Genomic DNA, 18,528 nt, shown 5'->3' with positions numbered 1-18,528 from the left:
TGGAATTCCCAGGTTTCTGGCTGAGAGCGATGGGCCAGAACATGAGGCCAGTGTTAGAAATCAGGGAAATGCAACTAGCTCATGAACACCTGGCGTGTGCCAGGTGCTGGTCTAGGTGTCGGGATAGGCCCAGAACGTGACAAGCCATGCCTCTGCCCTCGAGTTCCCACTGGGTAGTGCCCTCAGAAATCAACAAGCAGACCGGCTACTTTCACACAGATGGTGGTGCAGCAGGGGTGCTGCAGGGGGGCGGCTGAAGAGCCTTCAAGGAAGGCCTCTCCGAAGGGGCAGATTCAACAAGGCGAGGTCAGGTTCCAGGGCAGGTGAGCCGTTCAGACACCACCTCTAAGGGAGAGTCTGTAAGGACTATTTCCTGGTGTGTGAATTTACTTACGTGAAAATTCTTATTAAACCTTACTGAGGTGCATTTTGCAATCTCCTTTATTAAGGAAATCATGAAACTGGGCTTCTGGGAAACCCAGGGCAAAGGGTCACCACAATCAGTGGGGAAGGAGGGGCTGACAGCAGCAGGCTGGCCGCTGGAGAAGGCAGGCGGGTGAGGTAACATCAAAGGCTGGGCCGCAGCAGGAGGAGCCAGACCCCCAACTAGACCCCAGAGGACAAACCCCAGCCGTCAGGACAAGCTGTCAGGGCAGCTCCTGATCAGGAGGCACCACCAGGGCCTGGTGGGCCTGCAGGAAGCCCTCTGTCCACCTCCTCCCATCACCCCAATCCAAGCAGGTCAGGTTTGCTATCCTATATATTAAAGAGCTAATATGCAAATGGTCATCACACCCTCTCGCCGTCACGCCGTGATGCCCTCATGCCGTCATAATCCATCACCAGGAGGCTGCGTGCACAGCGTGGAGGCGGGGTCCCAGCAGCTCCGTGCGGTGAGGCCTGGGGGTCCCGGCAGCTCCAACCTACCTCTTTGGGGCAATCAATCATGGGGCTCCCACACTGTGAGAGGGCACAGGCCAGGCTGGGGGACCCCCTGCCCCCACCCCCGAGTGCATGAATTTCGTGCACCAGGCCTCTAGTTTAAAATAATAACAGGGTGGACTTCGTAGCCTAGTTCCCATGGGTTTCTGGGGTTGACAGCCCTTCACAGCTCAGTGGGAACAACATGAAGCTGTAGTAAGACTGACTTGCCCTGCAGCAGGCCTGGCACCCCTTCTACCCTCCCCAGCCTCCACAGGCATGCCTAATGGATCAAGCTTTCCAGGAGTCACCATCAATCAATGTACATCGACACCCAGCATGAAATTAACTTGCCACCTGGCCCTGTCACCCTGTCATCCTCCTTGAGCCACCTTGAAGGCAAGCATTTCAGAAGCTGTGGGCTGTGAGACCACGAGCCTGGGAAGGAAAGCGAGGAATGGCAGCAGGGGCTGCTCAGGCCCGGCCCACTGTTCTCAGATTGCTTGTGGAAAGTGCTTTGCTTTGCTCCTTAGCTCAGCAATGCTCTGCCCCAGGGATGCTCAGGGCTGCTTCCTTCTAGGACTCACCACTCCGGCAGCTCTAGCTCACCTCACTTGCACCACTCACCTCCCACCAGCTCCCTCTGCTCTGACCAGAGACGGAGCCCCTGAGGTACAGATGGCAGCCGGTCACAGCTGCAGATTGGGAATGCCAGGGAGAAGTCACTCAGGGGCTCTCCATCCCGGGTCAAAGCATGGCCTAGAGAGGCCACACCCAGGCACTGCAGGCCTTGGGAGAGACCCTTCATGAGGCAGGGGAGGTGTTTCCTCCAGGACTGAGGTGAGGCCCAGACAGAGCCCAGTGGCCTGGAGTCGCAGGCTGAGTCCTTATCTGCTCCCACCCCTTCCCAGAAAGGTAGTTGATCCCAGCTCTGAGCCAGAACTGCTCCTACTGGGAAAATTCCACTCTGGAAGAGGCTGGAGGATGAGGGAACTGGGCTCAGGAGATGGGGAGGAGGGATGGGAATTCTTTCCTCCCTGCAGGTCTGGATGGCTTCTTTCCCTAGAGAACCAGGCACCCTAACCCCACTCACCAGCCCCTAGCACCTCAGTGCTTCCTGCTCCCATGACCCTAACAAACCTCAAGGCAGGCTCTGGAAAAACTGTGGGAACCAGCTGCAGGGAAGGCAGGGGACCACCAGGAGAGCAGGCTCCTGTTCCCATACTCTCAGCTGCCCTGGACAGACTGCTGCCTCCCACCCTGCCATGAACCCCAACCCCCTTTCCTTCCAAGACATCCGGGCTAGGAAGTAGCCTCGCTCCCTACCTCCACAGAGAGCAGAGGCAGGGCATAAGGGAGCCCTTTCCACTAGCATAGGAGCCACCGAATCCCTGAATGCCAGACTTGGAAACAGACTGGTCAGTCAGTCCTACTGCTTCCTTTCATGGCTAAGGGGACTATTTAACTTAAGAAGATACAAAAAGAACAGCAGAATAATCCCAAAGTAAGTAAGTAAAGAAATAACAAAGATGAAAGCAGAAATAATGAAATGGAAGATACATATACAATAGAAAAGATGAACAAAACTGAAAGCTAGTAGTAAGAAATGACTAATAAACTTACAAGCCTCTGATAAGACTAATATGAAAATAGAATCAGCACAGATAAGTAACAGGGGGACATGCTACCTATATTGCAGAGGTAAATTTAAATAGAATACTGCAAATAAACTAGAAACCTATGACAGTAAGTTTGAAAACCTTCACAGAATGAACACTAGCCTAGAAAAATATCTTACCAAAACTCACTCAAGAACAAATAGAAAATTTGAGATGTAAACCCCCTAAAGACATTTAAATGTGTAGTTAAAAATCTACCCACACACCTCCCCCCTAAAAAAACTCACAATACCAGTCCAGATGATTTTACAAAATTCTACTGTACAGTCAAAGAGCAGATAGTTTCCATCTCTTATTAACTCTTTCAGAGAAAAGAAAAAGAAAGAAAACTTCCAGACTCCTTATAGGTTTAGTGTAACCTTATTAACAAAAACTAAATCAGGCAAGGACAGTGTCAGAAAGGAGCATAAATACAAAATTCTAAACAAATTGTTAAGAAACTGAATCTAGCATTGAATGACTAGCAAGCAAAAAATGATGCACCATAATCAAGTTAGGTTTGTCCCAGGAATTAAAAGATAGTTAAATATTAGGAAATCTATTAATACAGCTCACCACATCAACAGATTAAAGGAGAAAAACAATATGATCTTCCCAATAAATGCATAAAAAGCAATCAATAAAAGTCAACACTTTTGAAAACTGAGATATAATTGACATATGCCATTAGTTTCAGGTATTCAACATAATGATTCAATATTTGTATATATTGTGAAATGATCGTCACAGTAGTCTAGTTACCATCTGATTAACACTTATTCTTTTAAAAAACAAAAAACAAAACAAAAACAGAAACTTTGGGACAGAAGAAAACTTCATAGCCTAATAAATGATATTTTTCAAAAATCTACGTCAACTATTACCCTTAGTAATAATTCTAATAGTTAAATGTTAGAATTCCTTTCAAAATTAGGAAGGAGACAAGAATGCCTCCTACCACCACTTCTAGTTAACAAGTGAAGGAAGTCAAGAAAAAACTGAAAGGAATGATGATCAGAGAAATTAATTCCGACAGTCTGATTATCTATGTAAAAAGCTCTAAAGAATCAAGAGGTAAAAGTGTTAGAATTAATACAGAGGAGAGAGAAGCCTGCAGCGGTCTAGGAGCTGTTCCTCTGCCTGGTGTGCCCTTCTGGCCTCTTCCCTGCCTCCTCCGTGAACCTCCTCTCAGCAACAGACCCCGATTCCAACTGCACTTGCCGAGCACCCACTGGACCAGGGAGGGTGCCGGCCACCTTCCCAGACCCCTGCGGAGTGGAGACAGGGAATGAGTGGCGCCTGGAGTGACAGTCCACTGCTAGTAACAGCGTTGCTGACGTGGCACTCGGGAGTTCCGGCCTCGGGCCCTTTGGCTACACTGCAGTGGCCCTGCGTGGGTGGGTGACATGGTGTGTGCAGAGAAAGCCTCGGAGTGCAATTGCATCAGGAGTATTGACTGAACTCTTGCTGCAGCCGTGGGGTTGGGCACTGACCCTGTGGAGGAACCCAGGCCATCAGAGCCTTCCTCTCTCTGTCTGTTGCATCACCTAACAATGATGTGCTCGCCTCCCCACCCTGTCAACCCATCAACTCCTCAGACCCCAGGAGCAGCCACCTGACTGCTGGTCATCACACTGGAAGTAGAGCGTGCTGGCAGGCAAGGTGCCAGGACCCAGGACACCAACCCACTTCAGCCTCATTTGACCTGCCAGGCTTGGCCCCCACTGTCCTCTGCTGTCCTCCCGCCACCTTCTGTATTGATGGGTAGTTAACAAGCTTTCACCCCTGACAAGTCCAATCAGCCCTTGTTACTTCCCTGAGCAGCTACACCCGCAGGGAAGCCAGTGCGCTGGGTCACCAGGGAGCGGGCATGTGAGGCCTAGAGCAGCAGGGAGAGAAGCAGGCAGTCCTCACCTGCCTCAGGGCAGGGAGGAGAGGGCAAGGCCCAGGGTCCGGAGGGCTATGGAGGGTCAGAGTGATAAGGACGTGGGAGAAAGGCGAAGGGCTCACACAGGACGAACACCAGCGAGGCCTCCCTTCCTGCAGTGCTGAGGGACAGTGCTTTGAGGGGCATACCCCACCCTCAAAAAAGGTGATTCTTGTACTTAGGGAAGCCAAGGACCCATATTAGGTATCTACTGGTGCTGAACAAACTACTGCAGAACTCGTGGCTTACACAATATACATTGATTATCTTTCATGTGGGTCAGTGATTCAGGGCCCACCTCGTGGGGTGTTTTCTGGCTCAGGGCCCTTCATAAGGTTGCAGTCAGCATCAGCCAGGCCTACGGTCATCTGAAGGCTTGACAGGGGCTGGGGGATCCACGTCCACAGTGGTCATTCACCTGGCTGACCAGTTGGTGATGGCTCTTGGCCGGAAGCCTCAGCTCCTTCCACACGGGCCTCTCTCTGGGGCTGCCTGAGTGTCCACGTGGCGTGGCGATCGGCTGCCACCAGAGGCAGTGACCCAAGAGATCATGGAAACCTTAGTGCCTTCTAGGACCTAGCTGCAAACGTCCCTCACTCGTCCTCCATCTGCGCTGTGGGTCAGGGCATGAACAGCAGGAGGTGAGGATCTGGGGTCCTGGGGGAGAAGGAGGCAGGGGTGGGCTGAAAGGTTCATCCAGGAGCTCCTTTGTGCTCTGGCTATTTCAGGGCGAGGTGCTAGCCTCTCAGGTGAGCTGAGTGTAGTCCTCTGACTATGATGTTTCCCCACCAGTCTGGCTCCTTCCTCCCAAATCCACACCTCTCTCCTCCTGGCCTCCTAATCTATGTCCCTGTGACTCCCAGATGATTCTGTTCCTTTCTCCTGCCCCAAATCTTATTCCCGTAACCTTGCCCTTCACCACGGCAGCTAAGGGCTCACAAGGCTGACAGGCCAGGCGGCTTACATTCTCTTTCTGACAGGGTGGGAGGACCAAGGCTGGCATCCCCAGACAGCTCTAGGATAAAATAGGTCACAGTGGATGCTTCCTTTCCATGGGAGCAGGAGACATGAGACCCACAAGGTGGTCTGGACCTGGAGGGTGGATTGGGAGGTCAGCTGGAGGTGGAGCCCAGCAATACCTGGAGGCCCCAAACCAGAGCCAGGCCCTCTTTGATGGGGCCCTGCGTGGAACCAGGTGGGAGAAGCTGTAAAAGTGGGATGCTGGCTAGATAGGGAACAATCTCCCCTGGTCAGGTGCCCTTCCAACCTAATCCTCACAGACCGCAGTCTCGCACAAGGGAAGTCCATTCCTCAGGGGTTGGGGCTCCAATCTCAGTGGAGTTCAAGGCCCTCTTCGGCTCCCTGAGCTCTCCTGTCTTGGGGGAAGGGAGTAGGGAGGGCACAGAGCATACCTTCGCTTACTCCTCAGCTCCCACACAGGCAACCCACGTGCTGGATGGAGAAGAGGCTCCCAGTTGAGACAAGAGGGGGAGAGTCTAAACCCAGGTTCAGCCTGGCCAAGGGGAACAGAGGGAAGAGCCAAGGTGAGTGGCTGGGGGCTGCAGCCCCAGGACCAGCAGCCTTGGCAAGTCAGCTCCACAGGGAGCCCAGCCTGGGAGTGGCGGGGGGTGGTTCCCAGGATGAGCTCGGTGCCGGGTGCCGAGAAAAGACTGTCTGAGCGAGACAGTCTCAGCCTCCCATGTGGAGGAGCACCACAGTCAGGTTAAATGCTTTTGCCTAAAATAAAGGGAAATTGCGGGGAGGGTGTTCCTAAGCATATCTGGGTGAACTGATGGGGTTGGGAGGCAAAAGTGATCCCAAAACCCAACAGAGGTCTTTGTGGCTGGGCCACTGGTCTAGACTTCAGGTCTAGCTTTGAAAGTAAACTTGGCCACCACCCTTCTTTGGGAAAGGGAAGAGCCTGGTGGGAAGGGCAGAACTGACCAGGATTCAAGGGTTACCGAGTGGGAGACCCACAGATGAACAAGCCAGAGTGTTGGCTGTCCCAGAACTGCCCCCTTCTGAGGCACTGGGACCCTGAGAGCGCTGCCCTTGGTTCCCCTCCCCTCAAGCAAGGGTTCTGGTTCCCTGCCTGGCCCACAGGTCTCAGTCCTTCTCTTGGGGCACAGGTTAGGAAGTCAAATGCCTTTAGACTCAAATGTGTGAAAAGCTCAGGTTTGGGTAATTTGGAGCCGTGGAGTCTGCAGCAAACTGGAGAGTACCTAAAAGCATACACTTAAAAAAAAATTTAATATCATACTGGCCAAACAGACCATAGCTGCCAGATTAGGCCTCTGGCCACTAGTATGAAACCCAGCCTAGGAGATGGAAGCAAGCCCAGCTAACCCCATACCTGTTCTGTGTGCACATATGTGCATGTACATGCACACACACACGCACACACACACACACACACACCTCTATCAGTGCTCGGGGTACTTTAAAGGGTCCAATTGCTGCTCCTTGCCCATGCTGTGAGTGGGCTCCTATGAGCTATGAAGTTGGCTGGAAGTCCCTTTCCCCAGCGCCCTGTTTCCTCCAGCCCTGAGCCACCCCTCCAGATACTTTGGACTCACAGGCCATGGGGGCTCTATACTGAGTGCTCCCAGCAGTCCCAGAGCCAGAACAGAGAACTTCTAAGACAGCCTGTGAGTTTAGAGCCAGGGGGTCTGGCGGATTTATGTGAGGTGAGGAAGGTGGGAGAGGATGATGGTGTTTGTGAACAGTCTGCAGAGACAGAGAGACAATTCAGGGCCCCCGTGAGCTGGGGAGAGCTTGTGCCCCACCACTGTGCAGACCTGCCCACAACAGAAAATGCTGTCCCCCAGGCTGACAGGGCCGAGGTGTGGGTGGCAGCAGGTAGCTGAGAAGCCTGGCTGGCCGCCCGTCTGTCCACTGCAAGCTGTCTCTCTAGGAGAGCCCCACCAGGACCATGGGGAGAAGGATGAGGGAAGTGTTTGGGTTCCAGATGGTGAAAGCTGACAGGGAAGGAGAGCTGCTCAGCTTGTCCATGCATCCTGAGGACGGGGTGAGGGCGCTTCCCTCTGGTTTGTGAAGGGTGCTGAGGAGGCCCTGCGGGGAACCTGGGGAAGCGGCACTGTTCCTATTGGCCACCAAGAGGCAGCAGAGAGCACTGTGCCAGCCTCCACTAAGGCTCCCCAGTCTCATCAGTGAGTGTGATCTGACTGAAGCTCTTTCTCTCCATCCCTTCCTCCTGTACCCACTTTTTGACTCACTGACTAGTCCAAGAAAGGTGAGCACAGGTGCACGGAGCGGTCTAGAGGAATGCAGAAGCAGACTGCCAGAACCCAGGAGTCTGGACACCTGCTCGTGCCCAGTGTGACAACGTACTTGTTCTTACAAGTGAGAAGCACCTACCTATCTGGGCAAAGGGTGGTGAGTGATCTGAGGATGGCCAGGGTTGTTGGAGATGGAACTCACCATGGCCAGACCATATTTTCACTCCAGCCACTGGGCATTGGCTCTGGGTGACATCTACCTACACATAATTCTCCCCAGGTGACTTCCTTTCTTCCAGCTCTCAGGTCCTGCCCCAGGAAACTATCCTGAGTGGCCTACCCCACCTCCACTCTCTCTCCTCGCTTCCTTCTGAACACAAGTCCTGCCTTCCACCTCCACAAAGCCTACTCCGGCCAGAGAAGGACCTGCATGATCTGGTAGGGAGGGGAAAGGAGCACCCCCCGACACACACACACACACACACACACACACACACACACACACACACACCTCCCTCTCTGTTTGAGACCTGAGGGCTCTTGCAGGCCCCAAGCCCACCCCTGTGGGAGGAGAGACAGAAAGTGTCAAGAATGAGGGGTCTAGAGAGGAAATCTGGTCAGATGAGTAGGGGCTGGCAGAGAAAATACTATGGTGAAGGCACCACTCTAGGGAGAGCTGCTCACTCCTTCACAGAAGCGACCTCTCTCCCTCCTACCCCAAGACAGCGTAACTGAACAGGCATGGGTGAGGTAAAGAAGGCAGCACACGGGGCAGGCGATCCACACAACATGCTTGGTTATTAACGCAGGAGGGGGCAACGGGGGGGCACACTGGCCGAGAAACAGAGGACCAGGTTCCAGTCGTCTCTCTGGTGCTGAGGAACTGTGTGAATTTGAAAAAGCCGCTTTGTCTCATTGGTCCTCATTCATGAAGTCAGGGATTTGGATAAAAGCAGGATGGCAAATGAAGCTGCCTGGAGCACTATATTTGGAAGGACTATGAGGTGGGAAAGAATTGGTAATCGATTAGCATTATCTGTCGTGGACATAGGACACAGTCCAGGCATCATCTGTAAGTCCCTTCCATTTGAACGCTCCATGAGTTGATAACATTTGAAGAAGAGTGTAGAACTAGCACTGGCACTAGGAACACTGGGAGAGACTGCCTCCTGGAAATGTCGATGCAATGATGGCCGGTGAAGATCTGCCTCCTGGCTGATTCTCTAGTCCCCTCCCCCTGGACTCCAGAATGCTACGCCTAGTGAGGGGCCCCCTCTAAAAGAATGTCAGAGTCCAACATGGTGTGTTCAGTGCCACTTCCAGCACAGTGTTCCATCGCGCTCTCTGGATCAGATCATGATGTGTATTCTAATTGGCACTATCTTCCAATGCACAAATATAGTAAACTCTAACAGGAAACATCCCTGCCGTGGGAGATCCCTCACAATATAATCAGATGGTGAACTCCAAAAAGACCACCCTCCTTTATAAATAAGACAGTGGGTTCCAGCAGGGAGTCGCTTCACAGCGTGGCATGTTCCAGAGGGACTGTCCTGAGCCCACCAGGAGAAGCTGCTTCCGCTGAGAGGAGAGAGGAGGGAATCTTGCCTTCGCTGGGGGTGCCCCAAACATCGCAGGCTGGGGGTGCCCCAGACATCGCAGGCGTTCTCAACAGGGCTGTGGTGGGACAGAGGCAAAGGCTGTCCACTGGGGGGAGAGGTGGCCCTGACCCCGGGTTCCTGGCTCAGGAGCCCCCTGGCTTTCAGCCACATCCTATAAGTGGGTCTCTTTCTCCCCAACTATCAGTCCCTCCTTCACTGGGGAGGGTCCACAGTCCTGGCTGGTGCCACCATCCAGACACAGGTGTTGCTTGGGCTGTGGCAGGCTGGGGTCAGGGGTGATGAGCTGTCTCAAGCGCTGTGGAGAGAAGAGGGAATAAGTGGGTATTGTTGGTGAGAGAGGCAAAGATGCTTTCTCCTGTCTGTATCTTCAAGGCCCAACACAGAGCCAGGAACATGGGGGCAGCTCAGTACCATATGAGTGAATAAATAAATAAATATTTTGAGAAGAGAGAAGAGGCAATAATATGGTGATTAAGAGTGTGAATTAGGTTCCACTTCTGGCTCTGTTACTTGTGCAATCTTGGGCAACCCATTTAACCCCTCTCTGCCTCATCTATAAAATGAGGATTATAAGAGTACATACCTCATAGAAGAGTGTCTGACACAGGGTAAGGCGGCAATAAGTATCTATTTTTATTCTTATTATTACTAATTTTCTTACTATTATATGCTCAATAAGTATCTATTATTATTTTTACTAGTAGTAATTCTGCATTACTATCATTATTGGGATTTGTGGTATCATCTCCCTCGCCCTTCTTGCCTTGATTGCTGATGTGATGGCTGGAGTCATGACAACCTTCTTGTAATGATGAGTGATAAGCTTATAATGAACACACAACATGCTCACGATGGCAGTGCAGGAATATAGGATGAGTCTGGTCCCTAATGCCCTCTTTAAGCAGCTGAACAAAATGCCAGCAACCCCTGTCTCTGATCTCCTTGATATGTAAGAAAAAAAATAAACCTATTTGCTTATTGCAGGTTGAGTTTTCTGCTACTTGTAGGCCAGATAGATTTCTATAGTGTAATGTCTTTGTGAGACACTGACTATATACTCTTCCAGGAAGGCATGTTCCAAACTCTAAACAGGAACCCTCTTGCACATGTTCCCCACAAGGTTAAGATAAGAAAAGACGCCGGAAGACTGTATGGAATGAACCATGATAGCCAGTTATCAGTTTCCTGAGAGCAAGGAATCTGTGCTCTGTAAGCCTCTGTGTCTGGGCCCATTTATGTTCTCCTTTGTGACTTAGTTTTCCCCTTAACCTTTGACAGTTGACCATTGGTTAACCTTCCTAGATGATCTTTTAGAGGTCAGGTTCTAAAGGTCTACAACTCTGGGACTTTCTAATGTTTCTGGACATGAAACTATTAGACTGATCTTCAAAGACCTTTCTCTTTAAGGTTCTATTACACTGAAGGGCTGCCCCACACTCATAGCTGGGCCCCAGCTGTAGTGTGCTGCCCAAGACCCACCTCTCTCAGTGCCCTCTTGAATGCGTCACTTCCCTCAGCCCCCTACCTTCTTGAAGGTACCCTGGGTCTTCAGGAGGGTAATGATGATGAAGAGTGGGACGCAGACCATGGAGGAGAGAGCCAGGAACCAGCCAATGGAGTATCCCCAGGGAGGGTACACATAGATGTTGTTGTATTTGAGAGGTGTGTACTTGCTCAAGGAGAAGAAGAAAGTGGCCTAGAAAGAGTGGGGCAGAAAGCAGGGTGGTCAGACACAGATGAGATAGAGCCAATAAAATTCTCTCCTCTCTACTTAAATACACAGTGATAGAGGACAATTTAGATACACTGTGCTACATCTATGAGGCGGGAAAGTAAAAGCCATTTGCAAATCGTGGGCCTAGGCATCACTCACATCAAAAACTGAGACAGGAGGAGATGTAAAGGAAAAGAAGAAACGGAGGAGCTCTAAGCAGACAAAGAGACCAATAACTGGGAAATCAGGCAGATGGTGGAGATCCTGCGAGAAAGGAATGGAGAAGGAATAGGAATAGATGATAAAGACAGTAAAGCAAACATATGGAGAGATAGCCCCAGACAAGAAGGGCTGAGGGAACCAATACATCAGAGGGAATGAACCAGCCTCCCAAGATCACTGGACAGGCAGGGACTCAGGCAACCTGTTCCTCATCCCCCCGAGTCTGCTGCAGGCAGGAGGGAATAAAGGGGTAGGTAGCTGGGTGGGCACATACCAGGCAAAGTCCAGGGGTCAGGAAGAGCCAGGAGATCTTTACCAGGGGCCATGGCCGGTAGCCAATCATGTCCTCAATGTTGTCATAGAAACGGTCTGCCCCTGCCCAGGCACAGTAGGGGAAGAATGAGATCAGAAAGGTGAGGACAGCTCATGGGTGTTTAGGAAGGACTCACTTGGTAGCTCTTCCCCCCCACCCTGTGAATGAGATGGGTCCCTGGCACCCCAGACACAGTGCTGGGAGTTGGGGAGGGAGAAGGAGCTGCCACCAACAAGCCAGGGCCCTGGGGTCACCCAAACTCTGGGTGCAGTCTCTGTCCCCCTGTCATTGGATGAAGACTCCACTGTCCTAACCACAGAAGAGGGTGTGAGCCTACAATGGGGCTCAGTGCTATATATACAGATGCTTATTTGTCTGCATAGCAAAGATGAACTCGGTTTCAAGTCAAAACACAAAACAGCAAGTGTGCCACTGCTCAAGCAGATCCTTTCTGCTCTGATAGAACCAGATCTCTACAGGAAGGGAGGGGAGGGGAGGGAGGGGGAGGAGAGGAAAGGGGAGGGAAGGGAAGGGAAGGGGAGGGGGAGGAAAGGGAAGGGGAAGGGAGTAGAGGGGAGAGATAAGAGGATGGAGAGGGAAGGGGAAGATCACTACTGGGAAGCCTAATTCTAGACACCAGAGGAACCCCCTGCATTCTGTCACGCATGGGGAGAGGGTTGACTAGTGCACATGAAAACACTGGTGTTTAGTTTTGTTTAATGTCCTCAGGTTTTCACATTTGCTCTATCTTCTAAGAAGTGAAGAGCCCCTGATTGGTAAAGACACTTAGAAGACCCCTCTAGCCGCCCCTCACCAAAAAAAGATTTTCCCTCTGGTCACTAAGGCAGGAAATGCCACCATTAAAGAGTCATTCCTTTGGCTTGTAAATTTCTCCCCAGTTAGAAACCAAATACTCTTGAGTAGGTTTAACATATTAAGACTCATCAGCCATGTACACCTCACTGTGGTTGAGTTCATCAGACCCTCTCTGAGAACAAGTTTTGAAAAGGAGGAAGGCACAATCGGGAAGACATCGGGTGCTTGAATGAGAAGGGAGAGGACATGTCCAAGGAACGGAAAGGACACCACATAGGAAGGCCGAGGGTAGCAAAATGAAAGCTTTCCTCCTCATAGCTGGTTACAAGGCCCCAGTACATGGCACCCCTTACCCTCTCTGCCCTGAGCTTTGTGACTTTGGCAATGTGTCCCCCCCAACCTGGTGCAGTGGAGCCAGACAGACCTGGGGTATGATGATGGCTCCTCCACTTAATTGCTGTGTGAGCTCAGGAAAGAGCCACAACTCTCTTAGCCTCACCTTCCCTGGGAAAGGGTTGTTGTACAGGTTGGGAGGTAGCAAGTGCTTGCACATAGCAGTGCACTGGCTCAGTAGCTAAGGGTTTCTCCCCTGTTGTCATGAGGCACAGTAACAGCGTGGGTATGACAGCACTCAGCACCGTGGGTTAGTTATCTCGCAGCCGAGGGGCTAGGGCTGTGGGAAAAAGTCAATGGAAGGCACAGTTCACCTTCGTGTAAGAAAGAAATGCCCAACAGCCAAAAGGGAAAAGGAATGGCTTTCCTGTTCGTGGAAGAATTCAAGCAAAATCTGGGCGATAACTTCGAAAGGGACTATGGGATCTGCACAGGATCAGAAGAAATGGCCCAAAGGTCTCTTTTAACTACAACTCCCGCCGGGGAAGGATCTCTGGCAGCCTCTGTAGCAAAGAAAAACCAAACCGTCCACTGATATTTATAACGGCCCTCACCCCTCAAGGAACTCGGTGTTGTCATTATCCCCACTCTTCCTGCATAATGCGAAATGCCTGGATTCCCAGCGATGGATACACTTACCACGTGAAAAGAACCAGGACAGCAATACAAAAACACAGAAATCAGAGGCTAGCACACCCTGTCCCTCATCCAGGCAAGTCCCACCCTTAGCTGGGTTCCAGAGGCTCCTCCCAACACACTTACCATAGACCCAGCTGATGCAGATTACTTCTGACATTGCGAGGAAAAGCAGGCATATGCCGCTGGAAGCGTAATAATCAAACAACTGGAAGACGTACATCCCGCCCTGTGGAGAAGGGCGGGGAGCTGAGAACTTGGCCAGTGGGGGCAGGGACCACGCTCCACCACACAGCAACAGGGCAAGCCTCTGTCCGTGGCTTCCTCCCCGCCCCCCACCCCGCCCATGGGAAGTTACTCCTTGCCTCCAGAAGGAGTTTGCTCTACCTCTCCCTGCCTCCTGGCCCCTCACTTAACATCAGGGCAACAATTCTCACATCTGCAAGGACGCTGAGACTGTGGTGGACATACTGTGTTTGCCCAGCACTCCCCTCCCTGAAGCATTCCCCAGGCCTGAGGAGAGTCATGGCTGGGCGCTGGCCACGCTCTCAGGAAAAGGGTGCTCTCTCCTGTGGGGTGGTTGGGTGGCAGAAGTTACCTTCTTTACTACCAGGAGGGCCATCTGGCTAAGAATGAAGTCACCAGAGGAAAGGGAACTGGGAGACAGAGAGGGACACTTCTGACCATGTCATTAGAGCAGCTGGGTCCAACCATACAGAAAACTAAATATTTCTACTTGACCCCCAAACTCCCCTTTCTGCTTATGCCAGCTTGTGTTTGGTTTCTAAAACCAAAACAGAGCTCACAAACAGAGATGGGTTCTACTATGTGGTCCCTACAATCTCACTGTGAGGTGTCAACACCCCTGATCAGCAGATGAGAAAAGTGTGGCCCTGAGAAGGGTCAGCGGTGTCCCCATGGCTCCCTCACCCTGGAGCTCAGCCGCAGGCGCCGCCCCGCCCCCGCTCACCTCAGTGACCAGGAGGAGCCCTATCAGGTAGCACAGGATAGAAATGGCAAGGATGAGGAGCTCTCGCCGCCCGCTCCTCCGGAGCTGCCTGGGGAACATGTCCACGGAGGCTGTCACCAGGCACTCCACACAGACAAACTGCAGGCCAGGAGGGAAGCTGAGTGAGAGGGGCCCCTGCCCTTGGGCCTTCCCAGCACCGCCTTGCCCCGGCCACCTCTCACCCCGCTCCCCCTGCTGATGCACAGGCATGCAAGGGAGGGTACAAAGGGCAGAAATGGGTGGTGGCCAGGGGTGAGGCCATCTCTGCCCTTGGCCACATATCCACAACAGAGGGTCCCAGCAGTGACACTTGGAGAGCGGATATGTGTTCTGTCCCCAAAGCTATGGGGCAGGATGGGCAGCTTGAGCCAAGTATCTGGAAGGAGGCAGGAGGGACACTTGGGAGGGTACATCCAAGCGTGGGGAAGGGTCATGTGAGGGGGAACAAAGCAGTGGCCCCCTTACCAAAGAGGGTCTCGAGATCTGGGGTCACCCAACTAACCCCAAGGACAAGCCCTGGACAGCGGAAAGGGCCTTCAAATGTATGGTCAGGGGAAAGGGAGTTAGAGGGAAGGTAATGCAAGGAAATGCAGAAGCTGAAAAGACAATCACCAGGGCAGCACTGGCAGGGCTGGGCAGAGCAGGACTGGGTAGGGCAGGGCTGGCAGGGCTCGGCTGGGCAGGGCTGGGCAGGGCAGCACTGGCAGGGCTAGGCAGAGCAGGGCTGGGCTGGGCTGGGCTGGGCAGGGCTGGGTAGGGCAGGGCTGGCAGGGCTCGGCTGGGCAGGACTGGGCAGCTGTGCTGGGCTGGCTGGGCTGGGCTGGGCAGAGCAGGGCAGGGCTGGGCTGGGGCTGGGCTGGGTGACAAACCTGGCTGTCCAGCCCTAGGAAGATGAGCATGATGAAGAAAAGGCAGGACCATAGCTGGGATAAGGGCATCATAGTCACAGCCTTAGGGAATGCGATGAAGGCCAGACCAGGACCTGCCAGGACACAACACAATCAGGTGAGCCTAGGGCTCTCACTGCCCTCAGGGAAGGGCCCTCTCCAGAGGCACTATGTATGTGCATGTGAGTACGTGTGTGTGCATGAGTGTATGTGTGCGTGTGAGTACATGTGTGTGCATGTGAGTACGTGTGTGTGTGCATGTGAGTACGTGTGTGTGCATGAGTGTGTGTGTGCATGTGAGTATGTGTGTGTGCATGTGAATGTGTGTGTTTGTGTGTGTGTGTGTATGTATAATAGGGGATGGTTCAAGAGAGCAGGGTGATTCCATTCATTATTCTGCTCTTCCCAGGTGCTGGGGAGCATGCTGTCCCTCCATCCACCCATTTCTCCATCCATGCATGCAACTGTGGGTCCATCCACCCATCCTGTCCCCCTCCCTCCCAGGGTTATGGAGGCCCTGCTATGTGCCAAGCACCACCCTCAATGCTAAAAGCTTCATAGGACCCTGCTTTCCTGTAGGAGGATCTGTGTTCTGACCCTCCTTCCCCTCAGGTCCCAGACAGCAATGTCACACCTACCAGACTCAGCCACTTCAGAGATGGGCACCGCCTGCTCTTGGGACATGAAGCCCAGGATGGAGAAGACCACAAACCCAGCCACAAAGCTGGTGGCACTGTTCAGGAAGCAGAGGGCAATGCAGTCCCTGCAGGCGGGCAAATGCAGATAAAACAAAGAAAAAGGGGAGAATGAAATTCAATATTTGAGGAGAGATCAGAAGACAGTAAGAGTGTAAGAAAAGGAAGAGTGAACGGGAAGAAAAACAGAGGAAGAAAAGGACAAACAAGGGGTCTCAGAAGGCGAGGAGAGGGAAGGGAGACAGAAAAGGGAGGAAGAGAGAAATTCGGTCTGGGAAACGAACCCAGAATGGCAATTCCACACAACCTGTCGCTCCCGATAATAAAGAAGGAAGGTCTGGGCCCACTGCAGGACCCGCCCTCCTCAGACGCGGGCAGGCAGGGTCCCCCAGGGCCCCTCACCCATGCCCCTACCTGTAGCAGTTGTTGTGGTACTTGTTGTAGCTGCCCAAGGCCGTCAGGCACCCCTGACAGATGGCAAAGGAGAAGAAGATCTGGGTGCCCGCGTCCATCCACACCTACAGGAGACCCCAAGAAAGTGGTGAGGGAGAGCGGAGAGAGCCGGGCAGGCCTGCTCCGGGTTCCCAGAATCCCTTAATCCCAACTCTTCGTGAGCACACCCTCCTCTCACAGGCAGGGCCCATCTGTGACTTGGTTCTGCGGGCACTAGGTAAGCACCAAATAAGAGTGCGTTACTTGAAATGCTTAGTCTGTCACCCATGGCAATGCCCCAGAGAAGGTGAGGCCCTCCGTAGGGGAGACAAGAGGCATCTGCTCAATTCAACAAGCAGGGTGTGCCTTAGGCAGCCACGCTGGGCAGAGGGGCCACGGCGTTGAAATAGAGAAGAAACTCCAAGCATCTTGGGGGTGGAGGGAGTGGAGACAAAGAATGTGCTCAGACAAGTCCTAGAGCAGGAAATACAAATGGTTGATAAATATGTGGGGAAATGTCCAACCTTGCAGTCATAAATATTTTTAAATAAACCAACAATATGATGTTATTTTGACCTATCAAATTATCAACAATTAAAATAAATCATAATTGACCTCTCGAGGGCCCTGCGGAAATGCTGGCTGTGGAAGTCTGCATCTCTGCAGCCGGGACAGTTCAGGAACCTGAAAATGTGCACACTCTTTGACTTAGTGTTTTCACGTCTAACTACAGTCAGGAAATGATGATCAGAGATGTGGTCAGAGATTTAAACACAGGTGTTCACTGCAGCCGTACATACAATCGTAAAAAAATACATGACCTATATGCCTCAAAACAGGGGAAGAGGTGAGTAAAAGACAATACTGGCCTCAGGTGTGACGTTCAGAGGCATGGAGCCCACCCTCACCAGCGCTACAGCGCTCCCAGCACTTCCTGGGACCTCAGGACATGATGGGTGAATGGATGGATGGATGGATAGATGGATGGAGGAACTATTATGCAAGTGTTAAAAATGGCATTTACAAATGAACTTAATAACATGAAAACTGCTTAAATATAAGTGAAAAAAGATATATCTCTATATATAATTATCTCAACTATGTTATATCTCTCTTTCTCCTCTCTCTCTCTCTCTCTCTCACACACACACACACACACACACACACACACACCATCCAGCTATGAAAAAATGATGGAAGGAAATATACTAAAACGCTAACAGAAGCCCTGGCCAGTGTTCCTAAGTGGTTAGAGCATCAGCCCAGCACCAAAGGGGTGGGTTTGATTCCCAGTCAGAGCACATGTGGGAGGCAACCAATCGATGTATGTCTCTCACATCAACGTTTCTCTCTCCCCTCTCTCTCTCTTGCCTTCCCTCCCTCACTCACTCACTCTCTTCCACTCTCTCTGAAAAGCAATGAAAAAAATATCTTCAGGTGAGAATTTTTTAAAAAATCAAAATGCTAACAGAGATTGTAGCTGAGTGGTGGGTTTTAGTTCCTTTTCATGTTATGTTTCTCCAGTGGATATTGACTGCCTTTAAAACAGGAGGAAAGCGATCGAAGATTTTCAAAAGTACAGATCTGGTTTGGAATGAGAGACTTTTGGGGAAATGATCCCCAGCACAGTTCCTACCTGGGGGTCCTTCAGGCGAGACAAATCTGGCTTCAGGTAATAGATGATGCCCTCATAGGCTCCGGGAAGCGTGATGCCTCGAATCAAAAGGATGATCAGCATCAGGTAGGGAAACGTGGCTGTGAAATAAACAACCTTGGAGGAAAGCAGGTCAAAGTCACTTCTGGTGCCGTCACAGCAGCCGGGAGGTGTCAGGGACCTGCAGTGGTCTTCCTGCCACACCTAGCTCAGTGTCCAACACCTGAGAGGCCTCTAGAGGGATGGACACACACACTTTCTGCACCTCTCATTCCACGTTCCTGCGGGTGTTGGGTCCCCAGCAGAGTGTGAGATACACATCAACAGGGCAAGGGGGAGGAGGAAGGGCAGGGAGGGGTACAAGTTTCCAGCCTTAACATTTCAAAAACT

At 51.8% G+C, this 18,528-nt stretch overlaps 1 protein-coding gene across 5 annotated transcripts in view; it reads right to left on the bottom strand.

Annotated features, from left to right (window-relative positions):
• Positions 1-8,519: 8,519 nt before the first annotated feature.
• SLC6A12 (solute carrier family 6 member 12) overlaps positions 8,520-18,528 on the bottom strand; it is a 28,335-nt gene continuing 18,326 nt past the window's right edge. For all 5 annotated transcript variants that reach the window (XM_070409515.1, XM_070409513.1, XM_070409514.1 and 2 more), the window contains 9 exons: positions 18,121-18,255; positions 16,467-16,570; positions 15,996-16,120; positions 15,340-15,452; positions 14,432-14,569; positions 13,588-13,690; positions 11,578-11,678; positions 10,893-11,063; positions 8,520-9,662 (listed from right to left, as the gene is read on the bottom strand). In XM_070409515.1, coding sequence (XP_070265616.1) covers positions 9,519-9,662; positions 10,893-11,063; positions 11,578-11,678; positions 13,588-13,690; positions 14,432-14,569; positions 15,340-15,452; positions 15,996-16,120; positions 16,467-16,570; positions 18,121-18,255 — 1,134 coding nt within the window. In that variant the 3' untranslated portion in view covers positions 8,520-9,518. The remainder of the gene's footprint in view (positions 9,663-10,892; positions 11,064-11,577; positions 11,679-13,587; positions 13,691-14,431; positions 14,570-15,339; positions 15,453-15,995; positions 16,121-16,466; positions 16,571-18,120; positions 18,256-18,528) is intronic.

The sequence above is a fragment of the Myotis yumanensis genome, unplaced genomic scaffold (assembly GCF_028538775.1).
Source record: "Myotis yumanensis isolate MYYU_CA2020_CCGP unplaced genomic scaffold, mMyoYum1.0.hap1 SCAF_3, whole genome shotgun sequence".
NCBI lineage: Eukaryota > Metazoa > Chordata > Mammalia > Chiroptera > Vespertilionidae > Myotis > Myotis yumanensis.
The sequence above is the reverse complement of the archived record's forward strand: the minus strand, read 5'-3'. Positions and strand labels throughout refer to the sequence as shown.